The sequence below is a fragment of the Tupaia chinensis genome, unplaced genomic scaffold (assembly GCF_000334495.1).
Source record: "Tupaia chinensis unplaced genomic scaffold, TupChi_1.0 Scaffold147003_1, whole genome shotgun sequence".
Lineage (NCBI taxonomy): Eukaryota > Metazoa > Chordata > Mammalia > Scandentia > Tupaiidae > Tupaia > Tupaia belangeri.
In genome coordinates this window covers 1885510-1906289 of record NW_006206856.1, presented here as the reverse complement: position 1 = coordinate 1906289, position 20780 = coordinate 1885510, and the positions used below count along the sequence as shown (strand labels likewise).

The 20780-nt window shown below is 58.9% G+C and overlaps 2 protein-coding genes across 4 annotated transcripts in view; both read left to right on the top strand.

Annotated features, from left to right (window-relative positions):
* TEX264 (testis expressed 264, ER-phagy receptor) overlaps window positions 1-3897 on the top strand; it is a 30185-nt gene extending 26288 nt beyond the window's left edge. For 2 of the 3 annotated variants that reach the window (XM_014584481.2, XM_014584480.2), the window contains exons 5-6: window positions 145-322; window positions 3314-3897. In XM_014584481.2, the coding sequence (XP_014439967.1) occupies window positions 145-322; window positions 3314-3537 (402 nt within the window). In that variant the 3' untranslated portion in view covers window positions 3538-3897. The remainder of the gene's footprint in view (window positions 1-144; window positions 323-3313) is intronic. The other variant, XM_006169354.3, reaches the window with a different exon arrangement.
* Window positions 3898-6281: 2384 nt separating this feature from the next.
* On the top strand, window positions 6282-18346 carry GRM2 (glutamate metabotropic receptor 2). Its single transcript, XM_006169353.3, has 5 exons — window positions 6282-8515; window positions 11868-12705; window positions 14967-16042; window positions 17402-17582; window positions 17791-18346. Exons 1-5 carry the CDS (start codon window positions 7847-7849, stop codon window positions 17862-17864), a joined length of 2838 nt encoding a protein of 945 aa, XP_006169415.2. The 5' UTR covers window positions 6282-7846; the 3' UTR covers window positions 17865-18346.
* The last annotated feature ends 2434 nt before the right edge of the window (window positions 18347-20780 follow it).

The following is a 20780-nucleotide window of genomic DNA, read 5'->3' as shown; positions in this document are numbered from 1 at the left end:
GCAGGAATTTGGAACTTGAAAGAGATTGAGGTGGGCAACAGAGCCACTGTCCCAGGGGAGAATAGGCAAGAGAAAGCATCTAGAGCTGCCCGAGGGCAGGTGGGGCAGGGGCCTGCAGGGCTCATTCTGCCATTTTCTGGCCAGGAGCGAAAGCTGTGTGCCCACCCTCGACTGGAGATCTACCAGCAAGACCAGATCCACTTCATGTGCCCACTGGCACGGCAGGGAGACTTCTACGTGCCAGAGGTGAAGGAGACAGACCGGAGAGGCCGGGAGCTCGTGGAGACCAGTAACGCCCACGTGGAAGGCACAGGTGTGGAAGGTGAGGGACGGGACCTGCTTGGAGCCCCTCTGTCTGGGGTGGCACTATGGGTATGAGACTACACGTGAGGGAGGAAGCAGACTCTCCTGCCTGCTCCAGGATCTGCGTGCAGAGTTGTTTGCAGACACGGATTCACGTAGGTGTAGACTCACACTGCCCCCGACAACACAAAGACCCTGCCTCAATCTCTTCAGTTGCAGCAGGAGTACCCTGGGAGGCTGGTGGGAGGGTTGGGGCTCCTCCGAAAAGAGCCATGGGTGGGGCGGACTGGGGAGTGAGATTGGCACTCCATCTTCAAGGTAAGGAGGGAGACAGGGTGTTGTCCGGCCCCCATCCAGCCGCTTTCCCCACCAGAGGTCAACCAGGGAGCATGCCAGAGGAGTCCGACAGTTTCTCGCCCCAGGCCCAGGCCATCGGCCTGCTTGCCTGCTCAGCCCAGCCTTTCTTGTGACCCAGGTCCACCCCTAGGGACAAGAGGGCCTGCTGGTGACATCCCAGGTGGTCCAACAGCTCGATCCTTCCTGGTGGAGCCTGCATGACTCTGGAAGTCCATGACTTCTGGGGTGGTGCAGGGTTGTGGGGGCAGGGACTGTCCCTCTTCTGTGGGAGACTATCCATCCAGTCCTCAGCAGCCAAGGTCACCCTAAAGAGACGTGTTGGCAGGGGCTGGGGGAGGGTACTGGGAGACAGACTGTACTCCCTAGGGGCCTGTGTCCAACACAGTTAACTTCATCTGCCACTTAATTACCTCCATGGGGTGCTGCTCCCTGGTGGTGCCCGGCAGACACTCTTCAGTGCCCCTCCTGTGGGTACAGGACGAGGCACAAGGGCAGCAGGCCCAGGCAGCCCCCAGGGCAGGAAGGAGGGGCACCTTGCCCTTCCTGCAACCTCCCTCTTCTTGCCTCCCTTCTCCTGGGCCCAGCCAGCCAGCTTCCTTCCCTCCCAAACACCGCCTGCCGGGCGGTTGAAGGACCGCTTGGCACCTGCTACAGCTGGCTGCAGCCACAGATCCCAACCCCCGTGCCTCGGCCTGTCCTCCTCCCTACCAGCCTGCCCGCCCATTCCCTGGTGTGGGGGCCGGGGTCTGCCCACCTCTGACAGGGCCTGTCTTGACACTAAGCGGACTCTGGGTGTCTGCCCACCAGGTGCCTGCCATTTACACAGCAGTGCCTGGTGGCTGCATGGTGGGAGCCTGGCTGCCCAAGGCTTGGCCTGTCCCTGCCTGCCTCCCTGCTGGGCCTGGCTTGGGCTGGGAGGTGAAGGGGGCGATTAGCTGCCTTGTCCGTGTTATTACATTGATGTATTATTTAGCTCCCGAGAGGCAATGAATATTTGATCTCCTTGCACTGGCTATGGGCAGAGGGGGTGGGAGGGACCAGGGTGAAGGTGGCAGCTCACATCCCCTGCCCCAGCCCTGGAGATTGAGGTGCTGCCTTGCCTGCCGGGTGTTCATTCCCCAGGGAAGCAGGCTCAGACTCTGGACCTCCTCCTGCAGAGACCTAGTGAGCTGTCTCGATTCCACTCGCCTGCCTCAGGTTCCTGTGCCAGAAGTGTCCGTGTTTCCCCCGGGGCTGTCATTACCCCAGCATGTGAGCCCAGCCTGAGGAGATGCCTGGGCCTCCTAGCCCAGGAGCTGCAAAGGAGGATATGGCTGGGTGGGAGCAGGGGTTCCTGTACTTGGGCTCTTGGCGGAGCCCTTAGGAGGGTGGGCAGTTTAACGGGGCAGAACTGAGTCTTCCCTGTCCTTTGCATCTTTCAGGCCTTTAGCCTCCGGGGCTGTGCTCATCATTGAGCAGTGGGGCTGGAGTCCTGCCCCACTACACAGGGAGCCACCTGTCACTCAACCCAGCTGGGGCTCACGTTCCACCCTACTCTCATTCCTCCACCCTGGGAACCATCCTGGCTCTCTTAGGGCTCACCTCACCTCTGCAGGCCCAGAAAGCATCTCCTGGGGGTTGAGTACATTGTGGGGGCAGAACCCAAACCTCCCACCCTCAACCTAGGCCCCAGCTATGGCTCAAGGAATGCTCCAGGTCTAGTCCAAGTAGCAAGCCCTCCCCAGCTTTGGCCCATGTGGCTTCCTGCACGCAATAGGCCCAAGTGCTCTTCCTTGCTACCCCTCCCCACCCCACTGCAGTCCGTGCTTCTGATCCAGGGAGATGAACCCAGGGCTTGCTCCTGGACCCTGAGGGTTGCTTGCTTGGAGGGCATCCTGGGGACAGGAGGAGCTGGCCAGGAGAGGTCTGAGCTGTCGGCCCAGCTCAGCACTGCCCCGTGGCTCCCCAGTCTCCAGCAGACTGCTGGGGTCCCTTCTGCTGTGGCTCAGAAAGCACTAGCGGTTGGAGCCGGGGTTGGTGGGGAAGGGCTCCTCTGGTTCTATCCGGGCCTAAGAGGCAAAAGCCCTTAAAGTGCCCCAACATTCTCCCTCATTGCAACTGGCATTTCTCAGACATCTCCATCCTACTCCTGCCTCAGCCCCCTCCTCTAGAGGGGACCCAGCGTGGCCAGAGGCGGGGGCCAGCTGACTTCCTGGGGACCTGTTGCAGGTACCTGGATGCAGCTGCTCCTTGCTGAGGCCTGCGTGGGGTGGGGGCAGGGTTGAGTAACCTCCTAGTCCAGTCCTCGGTTCCCATGCCTTAGGGGAGGGACCCTCAGGGTCTCTTTGTTCTGTTTCAGCTCCTCACCACAGGGCCCAGTGGCCCTTAATGGATGTAGGGGGCAGTGCAGTGGGAGTGAGGTTAATTCAGGGTAGGGAGAGCATGCACAGCCAGCTGCTGTCCCCTCCCCTCCCCTCTGTCCTGTCAGCGCAGTCCCAGTCAGGGCAGGGGGCAGAGGGCAGCTGGAACGAGCCCCCTGAGCCAGGAGTGTCTGTATTATTCATGAGTGGACTCCGTGCCGGGGTGCTGAGCTGGTGGTAAGCCTATGCCCTCTCCCTGGAAGAAGTGGTGGGGGCAGTCCTAGCTAACTAGTGCTCCCTTTTCCTGGCCACAGGAGCCGAGGGGATGAGTGACACGAGTTCTGTAAGCCTGGAAGTGAGCCCCGGCAGCCGGGAGACTTCAGCCGCCACGCTGTCGCCTGGGGTCAGCAGCCGTGGCTGGGACGATGGCGACACCCGCAGCGAGCACAGCTACAGCGAGTCAGGCGCCAGCGGCTCGTCTTTTGAGGAGCTGGACCTGGACGGCGAAGGGCCCTTGGGACCCACAGCTGGCCCCTGAGGCTGAGCCCTTGGGGGCCACCAAGTGGCCCCGGGAGCCCAGTACCCCCAGAGGGGCGAGGAGTACCTTGCGTCCACACCGCCCAGTGGTGCGTTGCCAAGGAGCCCAGCAGACTCTCCAGACCTCTTCCTCCTCCACCTCCCGGGCCCCAGGCCAGGGCTGCCTGAGGGACCCGACTCCCCGCTAGGCCTCTAGCTAGCAAAGGCTTCTCCTCACTGCCCTTTCCGTTCCCAGAGCTGGTGGATCCAGGGATGGTTTTCCGCATCAGCCCCCAGGGCTGCTGCCCCGGTTGTATCTTTTTTCCAGACTCTCATCGGAGCTTCCAGGGCCCAGAATAAAGCAAATTATTTTCTTGTCTCACCTGGATTTGGGCTTCGTTTGTTCGGCCCACCCTGGGAAGCCCTGAGCAGATAGGTCGGCGGGAATGGGCAGAAGCCCCCCAGCACAGTAAAGAACGTGGACAGGTACCCTGGGGCGGGGGAGGAGGGGTGTTGGAGGCCCTCCACTCCCTGCTCTGAGACCCGTGTCCAGCCGCCTCTTCATGGCAGCAGGGTGTGAGCCAAGCCTGGGGTGCCGTCCAGGGACCAGGAGCTGGGAGTTCGCAGCCTGCCTTCATCTTCTGTGGGATGCCCGTGCTGGGAGGTCCCAGCAGGTGAGGACATCCCTGCTGTGCCTGCGGTGGCTGTGTACCTGTGTGGCACATGCATAAACGCACATGCTTTCGATTCTGTGTAACCACGGGTGGGGGCGTTCCCAGGTGAGGCCGTGTTCAAGTCAGTGTCAGGATGTGGTGGTGCCTGGGCATGGGCGTGTTTGTAAGCGTGCTGTGATTTGTGTGTAACTCTGTGTGGTTGTGTAGGGCATGTGAGGCTGGCTGGCTAGGAGAATCTCTGGGGACTTTGTCCATATTCAGCCGTGTATGCGTGCACTGCTCTGTGTGACTGTGTGTTTGTGGTTTTGTGTGAAGCTGCATTTGGCTGTGTCCACACAGAAAGCTATGGGTGTGTGCAGCTGTGGGTCCATGATCACAACCGTGTGTGTGTGTGTGCACGTGTCTGTGTGTAGCCTGTTCACCTGTACTTTAGGGGTGTCCCCATGTGTATTCTGACTGTCTACATGTCCAGCTGTGTGTGTAAGACTGAACGTATGTCCTCATCTGTGTGCACAGCTGGGAGTGGTGGCCGCAAGCCATGAGTAACCGCGTGTCCGAGGACCACAGGCCATGTCACAGGCTTCTGGCTGGCACTGGCAGAGCCGTGTCTGTGTGAAGCTGGCTTTGTGAGCTGCCTAGATGAGTGGGCTGAGTGGCTGGGCTCACTGCCGTCCCTCTCACCTCAGCACCCTCCTGCTGTCAGCTCCTCTGCTCAGGGGCCCGGCCATGCTTGCCTGCTCCAGGAGGCAGCTGGAGAGGGTGAGAGCAGCTGGTGGCAAAGCCAGGGCTGGAAGACAGCATGTCTGTCTGACGGCTCTGAACCCTCATCCTGCTGCCACTTCGTCTCCCATTAGCGATCGGGTTTGTTTGTTTGGGTTTGATGTGTCTGTTTTCTTTCAAAGCTGTATTCTTTTCAGAGCAGTGGGGCATCGGGTTTCTGTGTCCAGGGAAAAAGCCTGTCCTTGGTGATCCCTCCCCCACCACAACCGCACACAATGTGGGTGTGCATACCCAAGGGGCCTGTGCTTGGCATGTCCCTTAGCACATGTCTGAGCTGGCCCTACTTCTGGGACACCTGCCCCCCACGCTGGTCAGTGTGTGTGCATTTTGGAGCAGAGAGCCCAGGCTCTGGGGCTAGATGTGGGTGCATGCCCTCTCCCCAAATCCTCCAGCACCGCCTGACCCTGCAGCTCAACTCCCACCCCTACCCAGGGGCGCCCTTCCCCAGCCTGCTGCGGGAGGGAAGTCAGGAGCGTCTTCTCAGAGCTGTCCTCCCTGTTGGGCTCCAGCTCTCCGCTCCCTCCTACGCAGCAGCCAGTTGCAGGAACCTTGTCCCTCCACTCCCCTGCTGGATCCCTTACCAGCCCAGCATGCCCCTCAGGGTTGACCCTAGTCTCTGGTCCCCCATCCCCCACAGGCCCTGTATCTGCCCTAAATACCTATGGGGCGAGGATTAGTGGGGGACGGGTAGCAGCTCTAAAGGCCATCTGCAGGAAGGAAGAGGAGGCCCTGTCCTCTGACCTCCCCCAAATCTTTCCTCCTAGTGACTCAGACCCCATTTCCCACATGGGGCTGAAAACATGTGCCCCACCCCGAGCCTAGCATGTGGACTGGCCTGCCGTGGCTGGGTGGGAGGATGGGTGGAGGACGGAGACAGATTTGCAGCAGCATTCTAAGCATTACACCCACTCTCAGGTGCCCCTCTACCTCCCCCAGCTGCACCCCTGAGACCCTAGGACCAGCTCCAATGCCTTTGCAGATAGGAAGCCAGAGCACCGTGCATCTCGGAGCTCAGTGACCTTCCCATCCCGGTGCCCTGTTCCCGCCGCTCTGTGGGACGCAGACAGACTGCGGGCGGCAGGGTCCGCGAGGCACCTGCTCAGTGCTGAGCGGGAGCGCCTGGGGATTCAGCACCACGCGGTGGACAGCTCCAGGCGCCGGGTCGGTGAAGAGCACGAGCCGCCGGAGGCTCAGAGCGAAGAGCTGTGGAAGGGTCTGGAGGGAGGCGGAGGCCCGGCTGGGAGCGGGAGACCCCGCTCCACTCCGATTCTCCGCGCCAGAGCCGGGCGCGCCAGGTAGGGTGAGCCTGTGGTGCCGTGGCCGCTGCCGACCTCTTTGGTCCTGACCCCACATCCTGGACCCCGGGGACCCTGGAGCTCTGGGAGCCCTAGCCGGGTCGCCCAGACGGCGCTCTCTAGGAGCTCCTGGAAGAGGGAAGACGGCCTCGGGCGTCCCGCCTTCCTTCCCTAGAAAACGCATGCTCTGCATCGCGCTCCCATTCCTCCTGCTCCAGCGTCCTCTGGTCCTTCTTTCTGTCTGTGCCTCCGTCTTTGTCTCCTCCTCTCAGGCTTGCTCGCTCCCTGTCCAGATTTTGTGGCCCAAGCCCCTTGGCTGTCCCACTCCGGGTTCCTGAGTCCTTCCCTGGCTCCAGGCTTCCCTCCGGGTCTCCGCAGTGGGAGGTCTGTGCTTTTGGTCAGCTTTGGCCTCAGCCCCCATCGGGGCTGCTGTCCTGGGCTGCGCTGGTCTTCATCCCTGCTTCTCTCCTGTGTCTGGCTGACGCTTCTTTTGGAGTCCCCACTGAAGCCCAGCCCCCTACCCTGGACCATGCAGGGAATTATCCCTGGAGAGCCAGGAGGGCAAAGCCAGGAGCCCCAGTCTCTGTGGCCAGGACACGGGCTCTGTGAACTAGTTGCTGCCTTCCTCCAGCCTCAGTTTCTTTTCCTGTTTGGAGGAAAGATGCATACCCTCCGCCCAGCCTTTCCACGCCTGTGTGATTGTAAGAGCCTGAGTGGAGTGGGCGTTCAGGAAGGTAACTGCACTTCAGACGATAGAGAGCAGAATAGGAGAGGGAGGGAGGGGGTCTCCGGCATCCAGGGCCAGAGTGGCTGAACCCTGAGGCTGAGGATGGGGACGCTGGAAATGGTGGCTTTTCCTGCTAGGTTCCAAGTGGAGGGAAGACAGAGACTCAAAGACTCAAATAGCATCCTACGCAGAGCATCACCCCAGCACTGGTGGGAGATTCTGGCTGGGCAGACCCCTCACCCTGACATGCACGCATTCGCATCTCCTTGCCCTGCTGACTTAGGACCTGTGGTCACCATGGTACTGTCCCTGGGGCCAGCCTCTCCACCTGTCTCACCCCCATTGCCTTCATTCCCTCCTCGGCCAGGAGACTGGTTCTTTTAAAGAACCAGAGGCTAGGACCCTTGGTGTTCACCTGGCCCCCACTTTCCCAGGGAGTGAGACCATCCCTTAACGACTCTCCCCTCCATCTTCCCTGGTGGGTCCCCTAGTCCAGAGCTTCCTCTGGAAATCCAGGGCTTAGGCTGAAGACTGAGCCTCCGAATCTGCAGCCCTGATACGGCCTCTGCTGCAAAAGTGCTGACCTCGGGGCCTGCGACATCTGCAGGTGTGGACACCCTGGGATGTACAGAAGGCGTGTTGTTAGCTGGGGCTCCTGTCCTCTGCCGGGCCTCCACTCCCTCCTGCCTCCCTGCCCAATTTGGTAGGGGCACAAGGCCCACCTCCTGCCAGAGCAGGGCTGAGAGACAGCCTCAGAGAGTGTCCCAGCCTAGTCGGCATCACACACTTTCTCGCTCCAGAGTGCCTGGCGAGGGTTCTGTGGCAGGAGATATACTCCCCTCCTGGCCTTCCCACATGTGTGTGGGGGTGGAGTCAGAGGGCAGCCCCTCCCAGTTCCTCTTCTCTCGGTTTGTCTGTCCGGTCTCTCTATCTCTCTGCAGGAGCTGGGTCCCTTCTCATCTCTCTTCCTGTCTGTCCTTTCTTGGTCCCTGTCGCCTCCTCTCTTTGCCTTTGCTGCTTCTACCCTCATCCTCTGGAGGCCCAGGTTCGCTGGACCCATCCATCCCCTCTGGGGCCATGGGATCGCTGCTTGGGCTCCTGGCACTGCTGCTGTGGGGGGCTGTGGCTGAGAACCCAGCCAAGAAGGTGCTGACCCTGGAGGGGGACCTGGTGCTGGGTGGTTTGTTCCCGGTGCACCAGAAGGGCGGCCCCGCGGAGGACTGCGGTCCCATCAACGAGCACCGCGGCATCCAGCGTCTGGAGGCCATGCTTTTCGCCCTGGACCGCATCAACCAGGACCCGCACCTGCTGCCTGGCGTGCGCCTGGGCGCGCACATCCTCGACAGCTGCTCCAAGGACACACACGCCCTGGAGCAGGCGCTGGACTTCGTGCGGGCCTCGCTTAGCCGCGGCGCCGACGGCTCACGCCACATCTGCCCCGATGGTTCTTACGCCACCCACGGCGATGCTCCCACCGCTGTCACTGGTGTCATTGGCGGCTCCTACAGTGACGTCTCCATCCAGGTACACAGGGACTGCCCAGACAGGGGCTGGGGCGGGAGGCTGGACGTGGTGACCCACGATTCCCGCTGAGCAGGGGCTGCCCAGCTGCCATACTTTGGAAAGAGCTCTGGAAGCTTCTTTCTAGTTCCTTTTTGCAGAAGACTATGAAAATGGTCGTGTCACCTACTAGGAGTCGCTCTTTAGAGATTGTGCAAGAGAAATGGCCCCCTCCCACTGTGCACCTGCAGACACACATGCACACACACACACACCACGCATACAGCCCTGACAGTAAACACCCTGAGAGGCTAAATAACCAGACCTTTGGACTCAGACCTCTGGGTTTGAGTTCTGGTACCCCCTCTTATTAACTTCGTGGTCCTGGGCAAGTTACTCTCTTTTGTATGTCTTAGTTTCCTTATAAAGTGGGATTTATCACACTCTCTAATTTAAGCCAAAGTTTAGAAGGTGGTAGAGGCTGGCGAGTCATAAAGTTACCATCAATATTAGCTGCTATTGGGACCAACAGATGGCGTAATGGTTACTTCATTGGACTCCCACGTAGTCGACTATGGTTCAAGTCCTAGACCTGGCAGTTTAAACTCACGTCAGGCACACGTGCATACATACCCCAAATCCCGAGGTGAGAATGGAAAAGAAGGGATTGCAGTGTGGCCATCTCCCCAAGAGGTGATTTCTTGCTTTCTGTCCCTCTGGAGAGTGCATGCGCCCTATAGCAAAAAACTCTTTAAAAAAAATAGCTGCTACTTCGGTTAACCCATTTCATAGGTAAGCCAACTGAGGCTTGGCACGGAGCAGGCAAGTTGGCACAAGTCAAGGCAGTGGCCAAGGGGTGGTATGAAATAAGGGCTCTCGGCCAAGGGTCTCCAGGTTGTCCCTAGATTGGAGAAGAGGAGAACAGATGGAAGCCAGTTGTGGCCAGAGAAGAAAAACAGGGTGGGGGACCCAGGAGGAAGAGGAGCAAAATGTAGGTGGTGGTCGTTAGGGGATGCAGGATATGAAGGGTGAGAGGGTGAGGGAATCGACCTCCTCCCCACTCCCTGCAAGGTGTCCACAGAAGGCACCCCTGCTCAGCTCCAGCAGAAGGTGCCAACCTGGTGACCTCCCTTAGCTGCTCCCAGGCTGTACCATGGGATCGCCTGACTGCTTGGCCCTGCTGGGATCTTCCCCTCCTTGCCCCTTCTTCCCCCCTACCCTGATCCCCTCCTGCTGGGCACCCAGTGCGAACAGCTGGAAGATGAGGCCAGACTCGGATCAGGGCTGGGGAATACGAGGGGGCTTCTGAGATCATGCCCAGTTTCCTTCAGACAGCAGGCTGAGGGCACTGACTCGGGGCAGGGCCAGGCTCTACCGGCATGCACACTGGGGAGAAATGAAGCAGAAGCAGGAAACAGAAGCTGCCAGTCAGCCTCTGGCCGGGGTGCGGGAGGCCACTGCGGGGAGTGGACATCTGCGAGGCCCTGCCACGAGAGGTGCCGGGCACCAGTTGGACTAGCAGTTCTGCCAGTACCTACCTCTGCTCCCTGGCTGGGACGGGGTTGGGCAACCTCCTACCTGCAATGCCTTCAAGGGCCCCGGGGTGCTTTCCCGGCACCGTCCCATCCACAGTTCTCTTTGAGGCCCCGTCCACGCAGTCACTTCCTCCCATCCCCAGTGTCCTGCCTCCTGTGGCAGAGTCCACGACACAGCGTCAGTTTGTCTCTCCGCACCATGGTTGACACAAGGCCCAGTCCTTCGCGCTTAGACCATGCCCCTTAATCATCTCCCCTCACTCCCGCGCCGTCTCTTTCGCCCAGATCCCCACCATCTTCCGCATGGCAGGCCCTGTGGCTTCCTAGGCATAATCATTTCTGTCCATCCAGCGGTCTTTTTTTTTTTTTTTCTCCTTTTTTTCAGTTTGCTATAGGGCACGTGCACTCCCCAGAGAGAGAAGGAAAGTAAGGAATTACTACCTGGGGGGAGGGGCACATCTCGGTTCCCTTCTCTGGTCTCTCCTCGGGATTTTGGACACGTACGCACACATACATGCCTCGTGTGTTTTTCAAGCCACTGAGTCCAGGACTCAAATCACACAATTGACCATGTAGGGTTCAGCCACCTTAATCTCCACACCACCTGCTGGTCCCAGCAACCTTGTAAGGCAGGGAAGAAAAACAGCCTCAGAGAGATTTGCTGCCTCTAGGGGCACAGGAGGGCCTAGAAAGCTCAGGAAGCAGCAGTGAGCCCTGAGTCAGAGCCCAGGACCCAGATGCAGTTCAGGACTTAGCCCCTCCTGGACCCCGAGCCGTGCCAGCTTTCACCCACCCTCCATCTCCCGGGTCCTACGGTGGGAGACGGGGTGCCAGACAGGCAGTGGTAGAGCAGGGGGCTTGGTTAACTTCAGGCTCAGACAGCCATGGACACCCAGCCTTGGGCTGCCAGGGCCTCGGGCCCCTCAGTGTGGTGGCCAGCAGCGAGGGGGCTACTGAGGGCACTGTCACCATTGTGCTGGCCTTCTGCCCCATCGGTGACTTTGCCTGCTACTCCAGGGCCTGGACCCCTGGGTCTTTCTTCCTGGGCAGGCTTTTCCTTCATTCTCTATAATCCATTAGGATCAACCCTGGGGAACCAAGGTTGCCCTCAACCAAGTAGAGCTCAAGAGCCCTGAGCATCCCAATGCCATCCAGCGCCTCCCTCTACCCTCGAGCAGCCAAGTGCCAGCCTCCCCCCACCCCAGGCTTCCCCTTGTCTCCCCTGCTGTGCATCTGGAGAGAGACAGCAGGAGGGCCGTAGGAGGACCCTGGGCTCAAGACCTGAGCTCAGCCTCACGTCTCTCTCCCAGACCTTGGGAAGAGAAGAAAATGCCTACCCTGGAGAAGACATCAGGTCAGGATGGAGGCCTTTTTATTTTTATTTTTTTATTTAAAAGAAAAAATTGGGGGGGAACAGCAGGTGGGATGGAAGTTAAGGTGACTGGATCCCACATGGTCAACTACACGATTCAAGTCCTGGACCCAGTAGCTTGAAAATCATGGTGGACACATGTGTCACAGACAGAGAAGGACCCTCAACCGGGTCTTGAATGCCACACCTCCCTTCCTCAGCCCTGCAGCTCCTCAGGTCACCCTGGGTGCCCGCACACAGGTGCTCGGCGTGTTTTCAGGCAGAGCCGGGGCCCCTGATGTGGTCGCCATTAACTTACAGCCCTGCCATCCAGAGCTAGGGCTACACCACCAGGCTGGGCCACGGCAGGCCTCTGGAAGGGGGGAGGCCTCGAGGTTGACCCTGTGGACACTCAACCCCACGTTCTGCCGGCTGTGGGGAAGCCTCTGTGTAGCCTCCGACCCAGTCTCTGGCTTGTGCCCTCCCGCAGGTGGCCAACCTGCTGCGGCTGTTCCAGATCCCCCAGATCAGCTACGCGTCCACCAGTGCCAAGCTGAGCGACAAGTCCCGTTACGACTACTTCGCCCGGACGGTGCCCCCTGACTTCTTCCAAGCCAAAGCCATGGCTGAAATTCTCCGCTTCTTCAACTGGACCTATGTGTCCACCGTGGCGTCCGAGGGCGACTATGGCGAGACAGGCATCGAGGCCTTCGAGCTGGAGGCCCGTGCCCGCAACATCTGCGTGGCCACCTCGGAGAAGGTGGGGCGTGCCATGAGCCACGCCGCCTTTGAGGGCGTGGTGCGAGCCCTGCTGCAGAAGCCCAGCGCCCGCGTGGCCGTCCTGTTCACCCGCTCCGAGGATGCCCGCGAGCTGCTCGCCGCCTCTCAGCGCCTCAACGCCAGCTTCATCTGGGTGGCCAGCGATGGCTGGGGGGCCCTGGAGAGTGTGGTGGCCGGCAGTGAGGGGGCAGCTGAAGGCGCCATCACCATCGAGCTGGCCTCCTACCCCATCGGTGACTTCGCCTCCTACTTCCAGAGCCTGGACCCCTGGAACAACAGCCGCAACCCCTGGTTCCGTGAGTTCTGGGAGCAGAGGTTCCGCTGCAGCTTCCGGCAGCGAGACTGTGCAGCCCACTCTCTGCGGGCCGTGCCTTTTGAGCAGGAGTCCAAGATCATGTTTGTGGTCAACGCCGTGTACGCCATGGCCCACGCGCTGCACGACATGCGCCGCGCCCTCTGCCCCAACACCACTCGCCTCTGCGACGCCATGCGGCCTGTCAACGGGCGCCGCCTCTACAAGGACTTCGTGCTCAATGTCAAGTTCGATGGTAACGGTGCTGGCCCGAGCCGGCCGGCGGGAGGACGAGGGCAGCAGGCCTTCAGGTTCTGTTACTCAGCTGAGAAGTATAGCACACAGCACAAGTGGAAGACACCCGGAGGGCGTGCCAGGGCCAGGGCAGGATGGCGAGGCAGAAGGGCCACTGGTGGGCACCAGCTGAGGGCTGAGACCCTTCCAGAGAGCAGGCCTTGGTTCCTCCGGCCACCTGAGGGTCTCTGGCTCCTGCCTGGGACTTGCCCTGTAACTCTTGTCTCTTTATCTTGTTGGGGGTAGAGACCAGGGAACCTCAAGTCCATCTCAGGCAGCCAGAGTCAGAGTCTGGGTGGGTCGAGGCTGAGCATCAGAACAGCATTATATTCAGAGAAAACTTTATTCTTTCTTTTTTTTTTTTAAAGAATTATTTTATCTTTATTTATTTTATTTTTCAATTTGACCAGAGAGGAACAGAGAGAGAGAAAGCAAGCAAGCCAGCCGCCAGATCTGGGACTCAAACCACAGTCAACCATGTGGGAGTCCAGAGCCCTTAACTGCCACGCCATCTGCCAGCCCCTCTTTATTTTTGGAGAGGTTTTTGCTATAGGTTGCATGCACTCACCAGAGAGACAGAGACAGAGAGACAGAAAGCAAGAAATTGCCTCCAAGGGGGGATGGCCACGCCAAAATCCTTTCTCCTCCATTCTCCCCTCAGGATCTTGGGCATGAGCTTAAGCCACTGGGACTCAAACCATGCTCAACTACATGGGAGTCCCGTGACATAGCCATTATGCCAACTGCTGGTCCTGTTCTTTTTTTTTAGAGACATTTCTTGCATTCTGTCTCTCTGTCTCCCTCTGTCTCTCTAGCGAGCGCACATGCATGACAGAATGCAAGAAATTACCCCTCAGGCGATAGCTGTGCCACAATCCCTTCCCTCTATTCTCCTCTTGGGATTTTGGGCACACACACACATGTGCCCAGCATGAGTTTTAAGCCTCTGGGTCCAGGACTCAAACCGTGGTCAACTATGTGGGAGTCCAGTGGCATAACCATTAGGCCATCCATTGGTCCCGAATATGTCTATTCTTTTTTCTTTTTTTCCTATTTTTTGGAGAGGTTTTTTCTTATTGGGCACATGCACTCGCCAGAAAGACAGAGAGATACAGAGAGATAGAAAGCGAGAAATCACCCCCCAGAGGGGATGGCCACACCGCAATCCCTTCTCCTCCATTCTCCTCTCGGGATCTTGGGCATGCACGCCCGGCATGAGTTTAAGCTACTGGGTCCGGAACTCGAACTGCGGTCAACTACATGAGAGTCCAGTGACATAGCCATTGCGTTAACTGCTGGTCCCGAATATGTCTATTCTTAACCATGGTTTTCCACTCAAGGTGGCCAAAGTCTTCCCCAAACCAAAAGTTACTTTAGTAAAAGTGCCAGTCTCAAGAAAAATGAGAATTTCAGCATCATCAGTGTGCTTCCAGCAGGATGGCTGTGTCTGCAGGGGAGAGGGGAGAGGGGCCAGGGCCCACAGAGCAGGAAGTGTGATTCGTGATTCCAGTGACTGATGTTCAGAGTCAGGGAGGGGCTAGGGTGACGTCAAAGGGTCTGATTCAGCTGCTAGAACAAGGCTAAATTCAGCCCATCAGGCTTGGGAATTGGGTGAAGTAGGGGCTTGTGGGGACCTGGGTTTGAATCTGGGCCACACTATTTACTCATGGGGTCCTAAGCATCTATTTGCTTGGACCCTGATGTCTCACAGGGTCCTGGGTCTGGAGATATGAGGTTCACAGGTGGTGGGATGGGGCTCAGCGTGGAAGTGATCTCTGAGCTGCCACGCACATTCCAGGGAGGGACAGTCTTGTGTATGACGAGGTGGGGAATCAGTCAATGGGGATCAGTGTTGGGATGGGTGAGGGGTGGAGCTGGGTTTGTAGATGGTAGGACCACAGGGACCAGGACTGGACTTGGGTTGGGAAGTGTTGGAGATGGGTCTGAAGTTGGTCTGGGGTTGGGATTGGTGTGGGCATTAGGTTTGTGGAGGTACCTGGGATTACATTTGGGGTATACGGTTGGTGAGAGTTGGGGTTTGCCGTTGGAGTATAGGGGTAAGATGTGGTTGTAACTTCTTGTTTAGAAAAATATCCGGTCAGATGGGCTTTAGCTTTGGGGTTGGGATTGGAGCCAGCTCTAGCTAGGGTTTGGTTTCCATGTTAAGGTGAAGGTTAGGTAACCCTCTGGTCCAACCCTCTCTTCCTTCCCTCCCCATCCCAGCCCCTTTCCGCCCAGCCGACACGGACAACGAGGTGCGCTTTGATCGCTTTGGGGATGGTATTGGTCGCTACAACATCTTCACATACCTCCGGGCCAGCGGCGGGCGCTATCGCTACCAGAAAGTGGGCTACTGGGCAGAAGGCCTGACCCTGGACACCAGCCTCATCCCCTGGGCCTCGCGCTCGGCCAGGCCCCTGCCCGCCTCGCGCTGCAGTGAGCCCTGCCTGCAGAACGAGGTGAAGAGCGTGCAGCCGGGCGAGGTGTGCTGCTGGCTCTGCATCCCGTGCCAGCCCTACGAGTACCGGCTGGACGAGTTCACCTGCGCCGACTGCGGCCTGGGCTACTGGCCCAACGCCAGCCTGACGGGCTGCTTCGAGCTGCCCCAGGAGTACATCCGCTGGGGCGACGCCTGGGCCGTGGGCCCTGTCACCATCGCCTGCCTGGGTGCCCTGGCCACGCTGTTTGTGCTGGGTGTCTTCGTGCGGCACAACGCGACGCCAGTGGTCAAGGCCTCCGGGCGGGAGCTCTGCTACATCCTGCTGGGCGGTGTCTTCCTCTGCTACTGCATGACCTTCATCTTCATCGCCAAGCCGTCCACGGCGGTGTGCACCCTCCGGCGCCTCGGGCTGGGCACTGCCTTCTCCGTCTGCTACTCCGCCCTGCTCACCAAGACCAACCGCATCGCACGCATCTTCGGTGGGGCCCGTGAGGGCGCCCAGCGGCCGCGCTTCATCAGTCCCGCCTCGCAGGTGGCCATCTGCCTGGCACTTATCTCGGGCCAGCTGCTCATCGTGGCCGCCTGGCTGGTGGTGGAGGCACCGGGCACGGGCAAGGAGACAGCCCCCGAGCGTCGGGAGGTGGTGACCTTACGCTGCAACCACCGGGACGCCAGCATGCTGGGCTCGCTGGCCTACAACGTGCTCCTCATCGCGCTCTGCACGCTCTACGCGTTCAAGACCCGCAAGTGCCCCGAGAACTTCAATGAGGCCAAGTTCATTGGCTTCACCATGTACACGACCTGCATCATCTGGCTGGCCTTCCTGCCTATCTTCTACGTCACCTCCAGTGACTACCGGGTGAGCCCCCTGGGGGGTGGAAGAGGCGGGACGCTGCCCCTCTGCTTTCTGGTATCCCTTTTCATCTTCAGGTCACACTGAGGCTACCAGACGTTACAAGCTTACCCAGGAGCACACAGCTTGTGCAGACCCTTGGGGAAGGCAGGAGGACTGAGGGGGGTCTGGGGAAACGGCCAGGGAAGGAGTTCTTGAGTTAGAACTGAGAAGAGATCTTGGGAACCTGGGAGGAGGTGGGGTGCAGAAATAGGTCCGGGTGAGCAGGGCTCTGTCCTCCCATGGAGGGGGCAGCAGTGGGAATGGAGAGGCGAGGCTTCCTGAAGGCGGACAAAAGTGGGAAGGAGCGGCAAGTGGGGTCTGGTGAGGGCCAGCACACAGGCCGAGAGGCTGCAGCAGGAGGAGCTGGCCCTGGCTGGGGCTTCCAAGCAAATGTGGATCTAAGGGGTACTGAGTGTCTCTGCAGATGTCGCTCCATAGGGCAATGGCTACTTCAGGTGGGGTGGCCAAGGCAGGGGTCCTTCAGGAGGTCTGAGCTCCGAATGATCAGAGGGTTGCCGTGGTTGAGCCTCACGATTTGGAGGAAGCCCCAGGGCTCTGACTCTGCAGAGGAAGAACTAGACTCAGGGAGGTTCAGTCCCTGGGGAGCAGGCAAATTCAAAGCCAAAGCCCGGCCAAGGCCCTGTTCCCAAGACGGAGGGCTGGGGGTGCAGCGCTGGGGCCCTGACCGCTGTGCTGCCTGCTCTGCTGGCACCTGCTGGACCACCTGCTCCGTGGTGGCCGCCAGGGAGGAGGAGGGAGTGGGCTCTGACTCAGCCTGCATTTGCATATGATTTGCATTTGCGTGTCAGTCACAGGCAGCTAAGCGTTCATCTGAGACACACAACACACATACAGTACCCACACAAGCATGAACATGCACGTACCTGCACCCTGAAGACACACACATGCACGTATCCCCATATGCACACACGTGTGCACAGCCCCAGCACACCTGCCTCACACTCCTCTCCCCACCTACACAGCCATCTATGCCCATGTATTCCACACTCACACACACCCTGCACACACCACTCCACATACACACACTCCATGTGTGCACCACCCCCCACCATGAGTGCACATACCCCTGCAGGTTCACCTGGACTAGTCCCCCTGGACAGCTGGACTGGTCGCCCTGGACAACAGTCCACTGAAGCCGGGGCGGGGCTGCATCCAAGCTTGCTGGAAATCCTTTGGGGCTGGGCGTACAGACCAAGGCCCGGTTCTGGACGTGGCCTGCCTCCCTCCCGCCCTCCCAGCCTGGGCAGGAGGTCCTGCAGGCCTTTGGGAAGGCTCACCCTCGCCCTTTGCCACCTCCCACAGGTGCAGACCACCACCATGTGCGTGTCGGTCAGCCTCAGCGGCTCCGTGGTTCTCGGCTGCCTGTTCGCGCCCAAGCTGCACATCATCCTCTTCCAGCCGCAGAAGAACGTGGTCAGCCACCGGGTGCCCACCAGCCGCTTTGGCAGCGCTGCCGCCAGGGCTGGCTCCAGCGTCGGCCAAGGTCAGCGTCCTGAGCACCCTTTTCCCGGGGCCCGCTCTCCTCACCCCAGCTTCTCAGGCATGGGGCCAGTTATCGGGGTGGGTGCCTCCAGGTGACACTGGACAGGAGAGGGGAAGGGGAGGTGCTTCCCTCGCAGCCCCACTTCCCCTGCTGCCTGCCCTCCGTGGGAGACCTGGGTGGGCCCCAACCTCTGGCTGCCACTCCCTAGGGTCTAGCTCCCAGTTTGTCCCCACCGTCTGCAATGGCCGTGAGGTGGTAGACTCAACGACATCATCGCTTTGAAGACCAGCTTCCTGCCCTGACACAGCTGCTTCTGGAACCAGTGCAGACCCACGTCCAGGGCAGGAGGAGGCTGTCTGGAGCACTGCAATAACACCCACCCGTGCCCACCCCGAGCGCTTACCCCTGCCACCCCAGGCTTCCAAGTCAGAACGTCCCTGGCCGGGGGCCTCTCCAATGGTCACCTACTGCCCTTGCAGCTGGGCTTCTTACCAGCCCACATCTCAGAGGGGAGCGAGCCAGAGTCCACCCTGCCCTGGAGCGGGATGGCTGAGATGGGCAGGCCCCAGTCCCGTCAGCAAAGGTGCTCCCAGCCCAGCCCCTCCTCCTCCTCGGGCCTTTTTTATTTTTTATATGAGTTACTCTGGGATGGGGAGGGTGGTGATGGTGGGACCGTTCCTCCCCCTGTACAGTAGTTTGTCCTGTGGTTTATTTTGTATTATCTGTAAATAAAGTGTCTTTATTAAAAAAAGAAAAAAAAAAAAGGAGAGAGAGAGACAAAACAAACAAACAACACATTCTATGGGCCAGCATTTGCATGGTGGTTAAGGCACTGGATCCACATAGCCGGTTGTGCAGTTCAGTTCCCCGACCCAACAACTTGAAAATTTATGCCAGGCGTGCTTGCCCAAAATCCCAAGAGGAGAATGGAGGAAGAGGGATTTCAGCGTGGCCATCCCCCCGGGGGAGTAATTTCTCACTTTCCCCCTCTCTTTTGTTCATCTCTCTCCAGTGAGCACATGTGCCCTATAGCAAAAACTTCAACAAAAAAATCTCTTTGCCCTTGACCCAGGGAGCCCCCATACCCGCACAGCCTCCCAACCTCCCTTCTTCGCAGGTCTGTGGACTCTGCTCTGGGCCGGATGCTGGGACCTGGGCCATCCAGACAGACCCAGCCCAGCAGGGGTGTGGGGAGGCGGGTGAAAAATGGACAAGCCATCCTTCCTTAAATGGAGCCACCGCGGACTGGCCAGCACCTCTGGGGAAGGCAGGAGACTTAATGGATGCAGATCAATGGACAGGCTCCCTGGGAGCAGGCCGGCAGGATGGTGTGGGTGATGGGGCCGTGACCCCTGGGGATGGTGGGCTTTCATAGCCGGCCTGGCTGCATTTGGGGGCGTCACTGGTTAGTGCACGGCAGAGAAGGGAAGACCTGGGGCCACACTTCGCCTGTTTCCAAGGCTCACGCAAAGCCAAACGAGCCTCTCTTTCTCTCTCTCGCACACGCGCGCGCATGTATGTGTGTTGTGCAGGGGTGGTGCAGCTGAGAGGCCATCTGCAGTCGGGCTAGGAGACACCGGCCCTTTCTCCAGTTCCTGGAGGAGTTTGCCGGGACAATTGTGGAGCACAACGACCCCCAGGATATCTCTGCATGTGCTGTCCGAGGCTCACCAGCAGAGGGCGCCAAGGACACGACCCAGGCCAGGCCACGGCTGCCCTCGTGTGCGGTCTAAAGGGCAGGGGGCTCCGAATCGAAATCCGCCTCCGGGGAGACCTCAGAGTGGGCCGCTCAGAGGGACAGGGTCCTGCCTTAGGACCTGGGTAGGGCAGGCCAGGGACATCTGGCATTTTTATATGAACCTGTTTACACTCACAGGCTGTCCAGACCACGAAAATTTGAGTAATGATTTTAAAAAGTGGAAACAGGGCCAGCAGTTGGCATGGTGGTTGAGACGCTGGACACTCCCACTTGGTGGACCTTGGTTCGAGTCCCAGATCTGGTGGCTTGCTTTCTCCCTCCCCACCCCCGCCCCCCAATCTCTCTGTCTCTCTGGTCAAGTTAAAATGAATGAATAAAAAAATTTTTTTTTTTTTTTTAAAAAGTGGAAACAGAAACATGAAAAAAGAAATTTGCAGGAATGGCTTCTCTTCTCCAGCCCAGCCCTGGGACGTAGGCATGACAAAATATTGAACGCTCAGGTTAAGTCCAATGTCACAAAAGAACACTTCTTTAGTATAAGTACATCCCACACAATATATGGGACATACTTACACTAAATGTTTTTTATTGTTTATCTGACATTTAAATTTAACAGGGTTTGAGAAGAGAATGGAGAAGGGATTGTGGCATGGCCGTCACCCCGGGGAGGGGAGGGTGATTTCTCACTTTCTGTCTCTGTCTCTCCGGTGAGCACAGGCACCCTATAGCAAAGATCTCTCAAAAATAAACAAAAATAAATTTAACTGAGTTTTACTCGCTAACTTGGGCAACCCTTGAAGTGGTCTCTGTTGGTCCCAAGTAACCCAGGCCTGAGTGCAGTCTCAGTGGCCAGACTCCAGGAGCACCCATGGGACCTGCACCCACGCAGCCAGGAACTGGGCAAGGAATTCCTGCCCCCTCCCTCCCTTCCCCTGCACTGCAGAAGTGGCCTCCTGATTCGTGTCCTGTTCCCTCAGCAGCTCTGACCCTCCATCCATGGCCCCCACCCACATTGCGTGACCCTTCGCCCAACTCTCACTGTACAGCGTTGTGGGCAGGGTTCTGGCCTCAACTCTTAAAAGTTTTTTAAGTTTATTTTACTCGCAGTGGAGGGTCAGTCCATGTGTACAGGAAAGGTGAGGGGCGGGGAGGAGAGGAAGCCAGGCACCCCCAGCAAGACTGGGCCAACCTGGACTGCCTTCCCCCAGGGCCCCGCTTGTCAGGATTCCGAGCCTGTGCACATCATCTATCAGGGCGGGGATCCGAACCACGCTTGGCCACCTGCTCCAGCACAGTATGCTGCTGACTGCCTCCCAGGCCGGGCCCACTCCTCAGCTCGGAAACCCACCACGTGCTCCTGAGACCAGGAGCCACCAGCTCCCCCACCCCAGCCCCCTCCCAGTCCTGAAGCGGGGACTGCCTTGAAATCTCCCCACTTTGGTATCGTGAACTGTGTTCCTTACCGCCCTGACGCCTTTGTCCGGATAAGGAATAGGGGC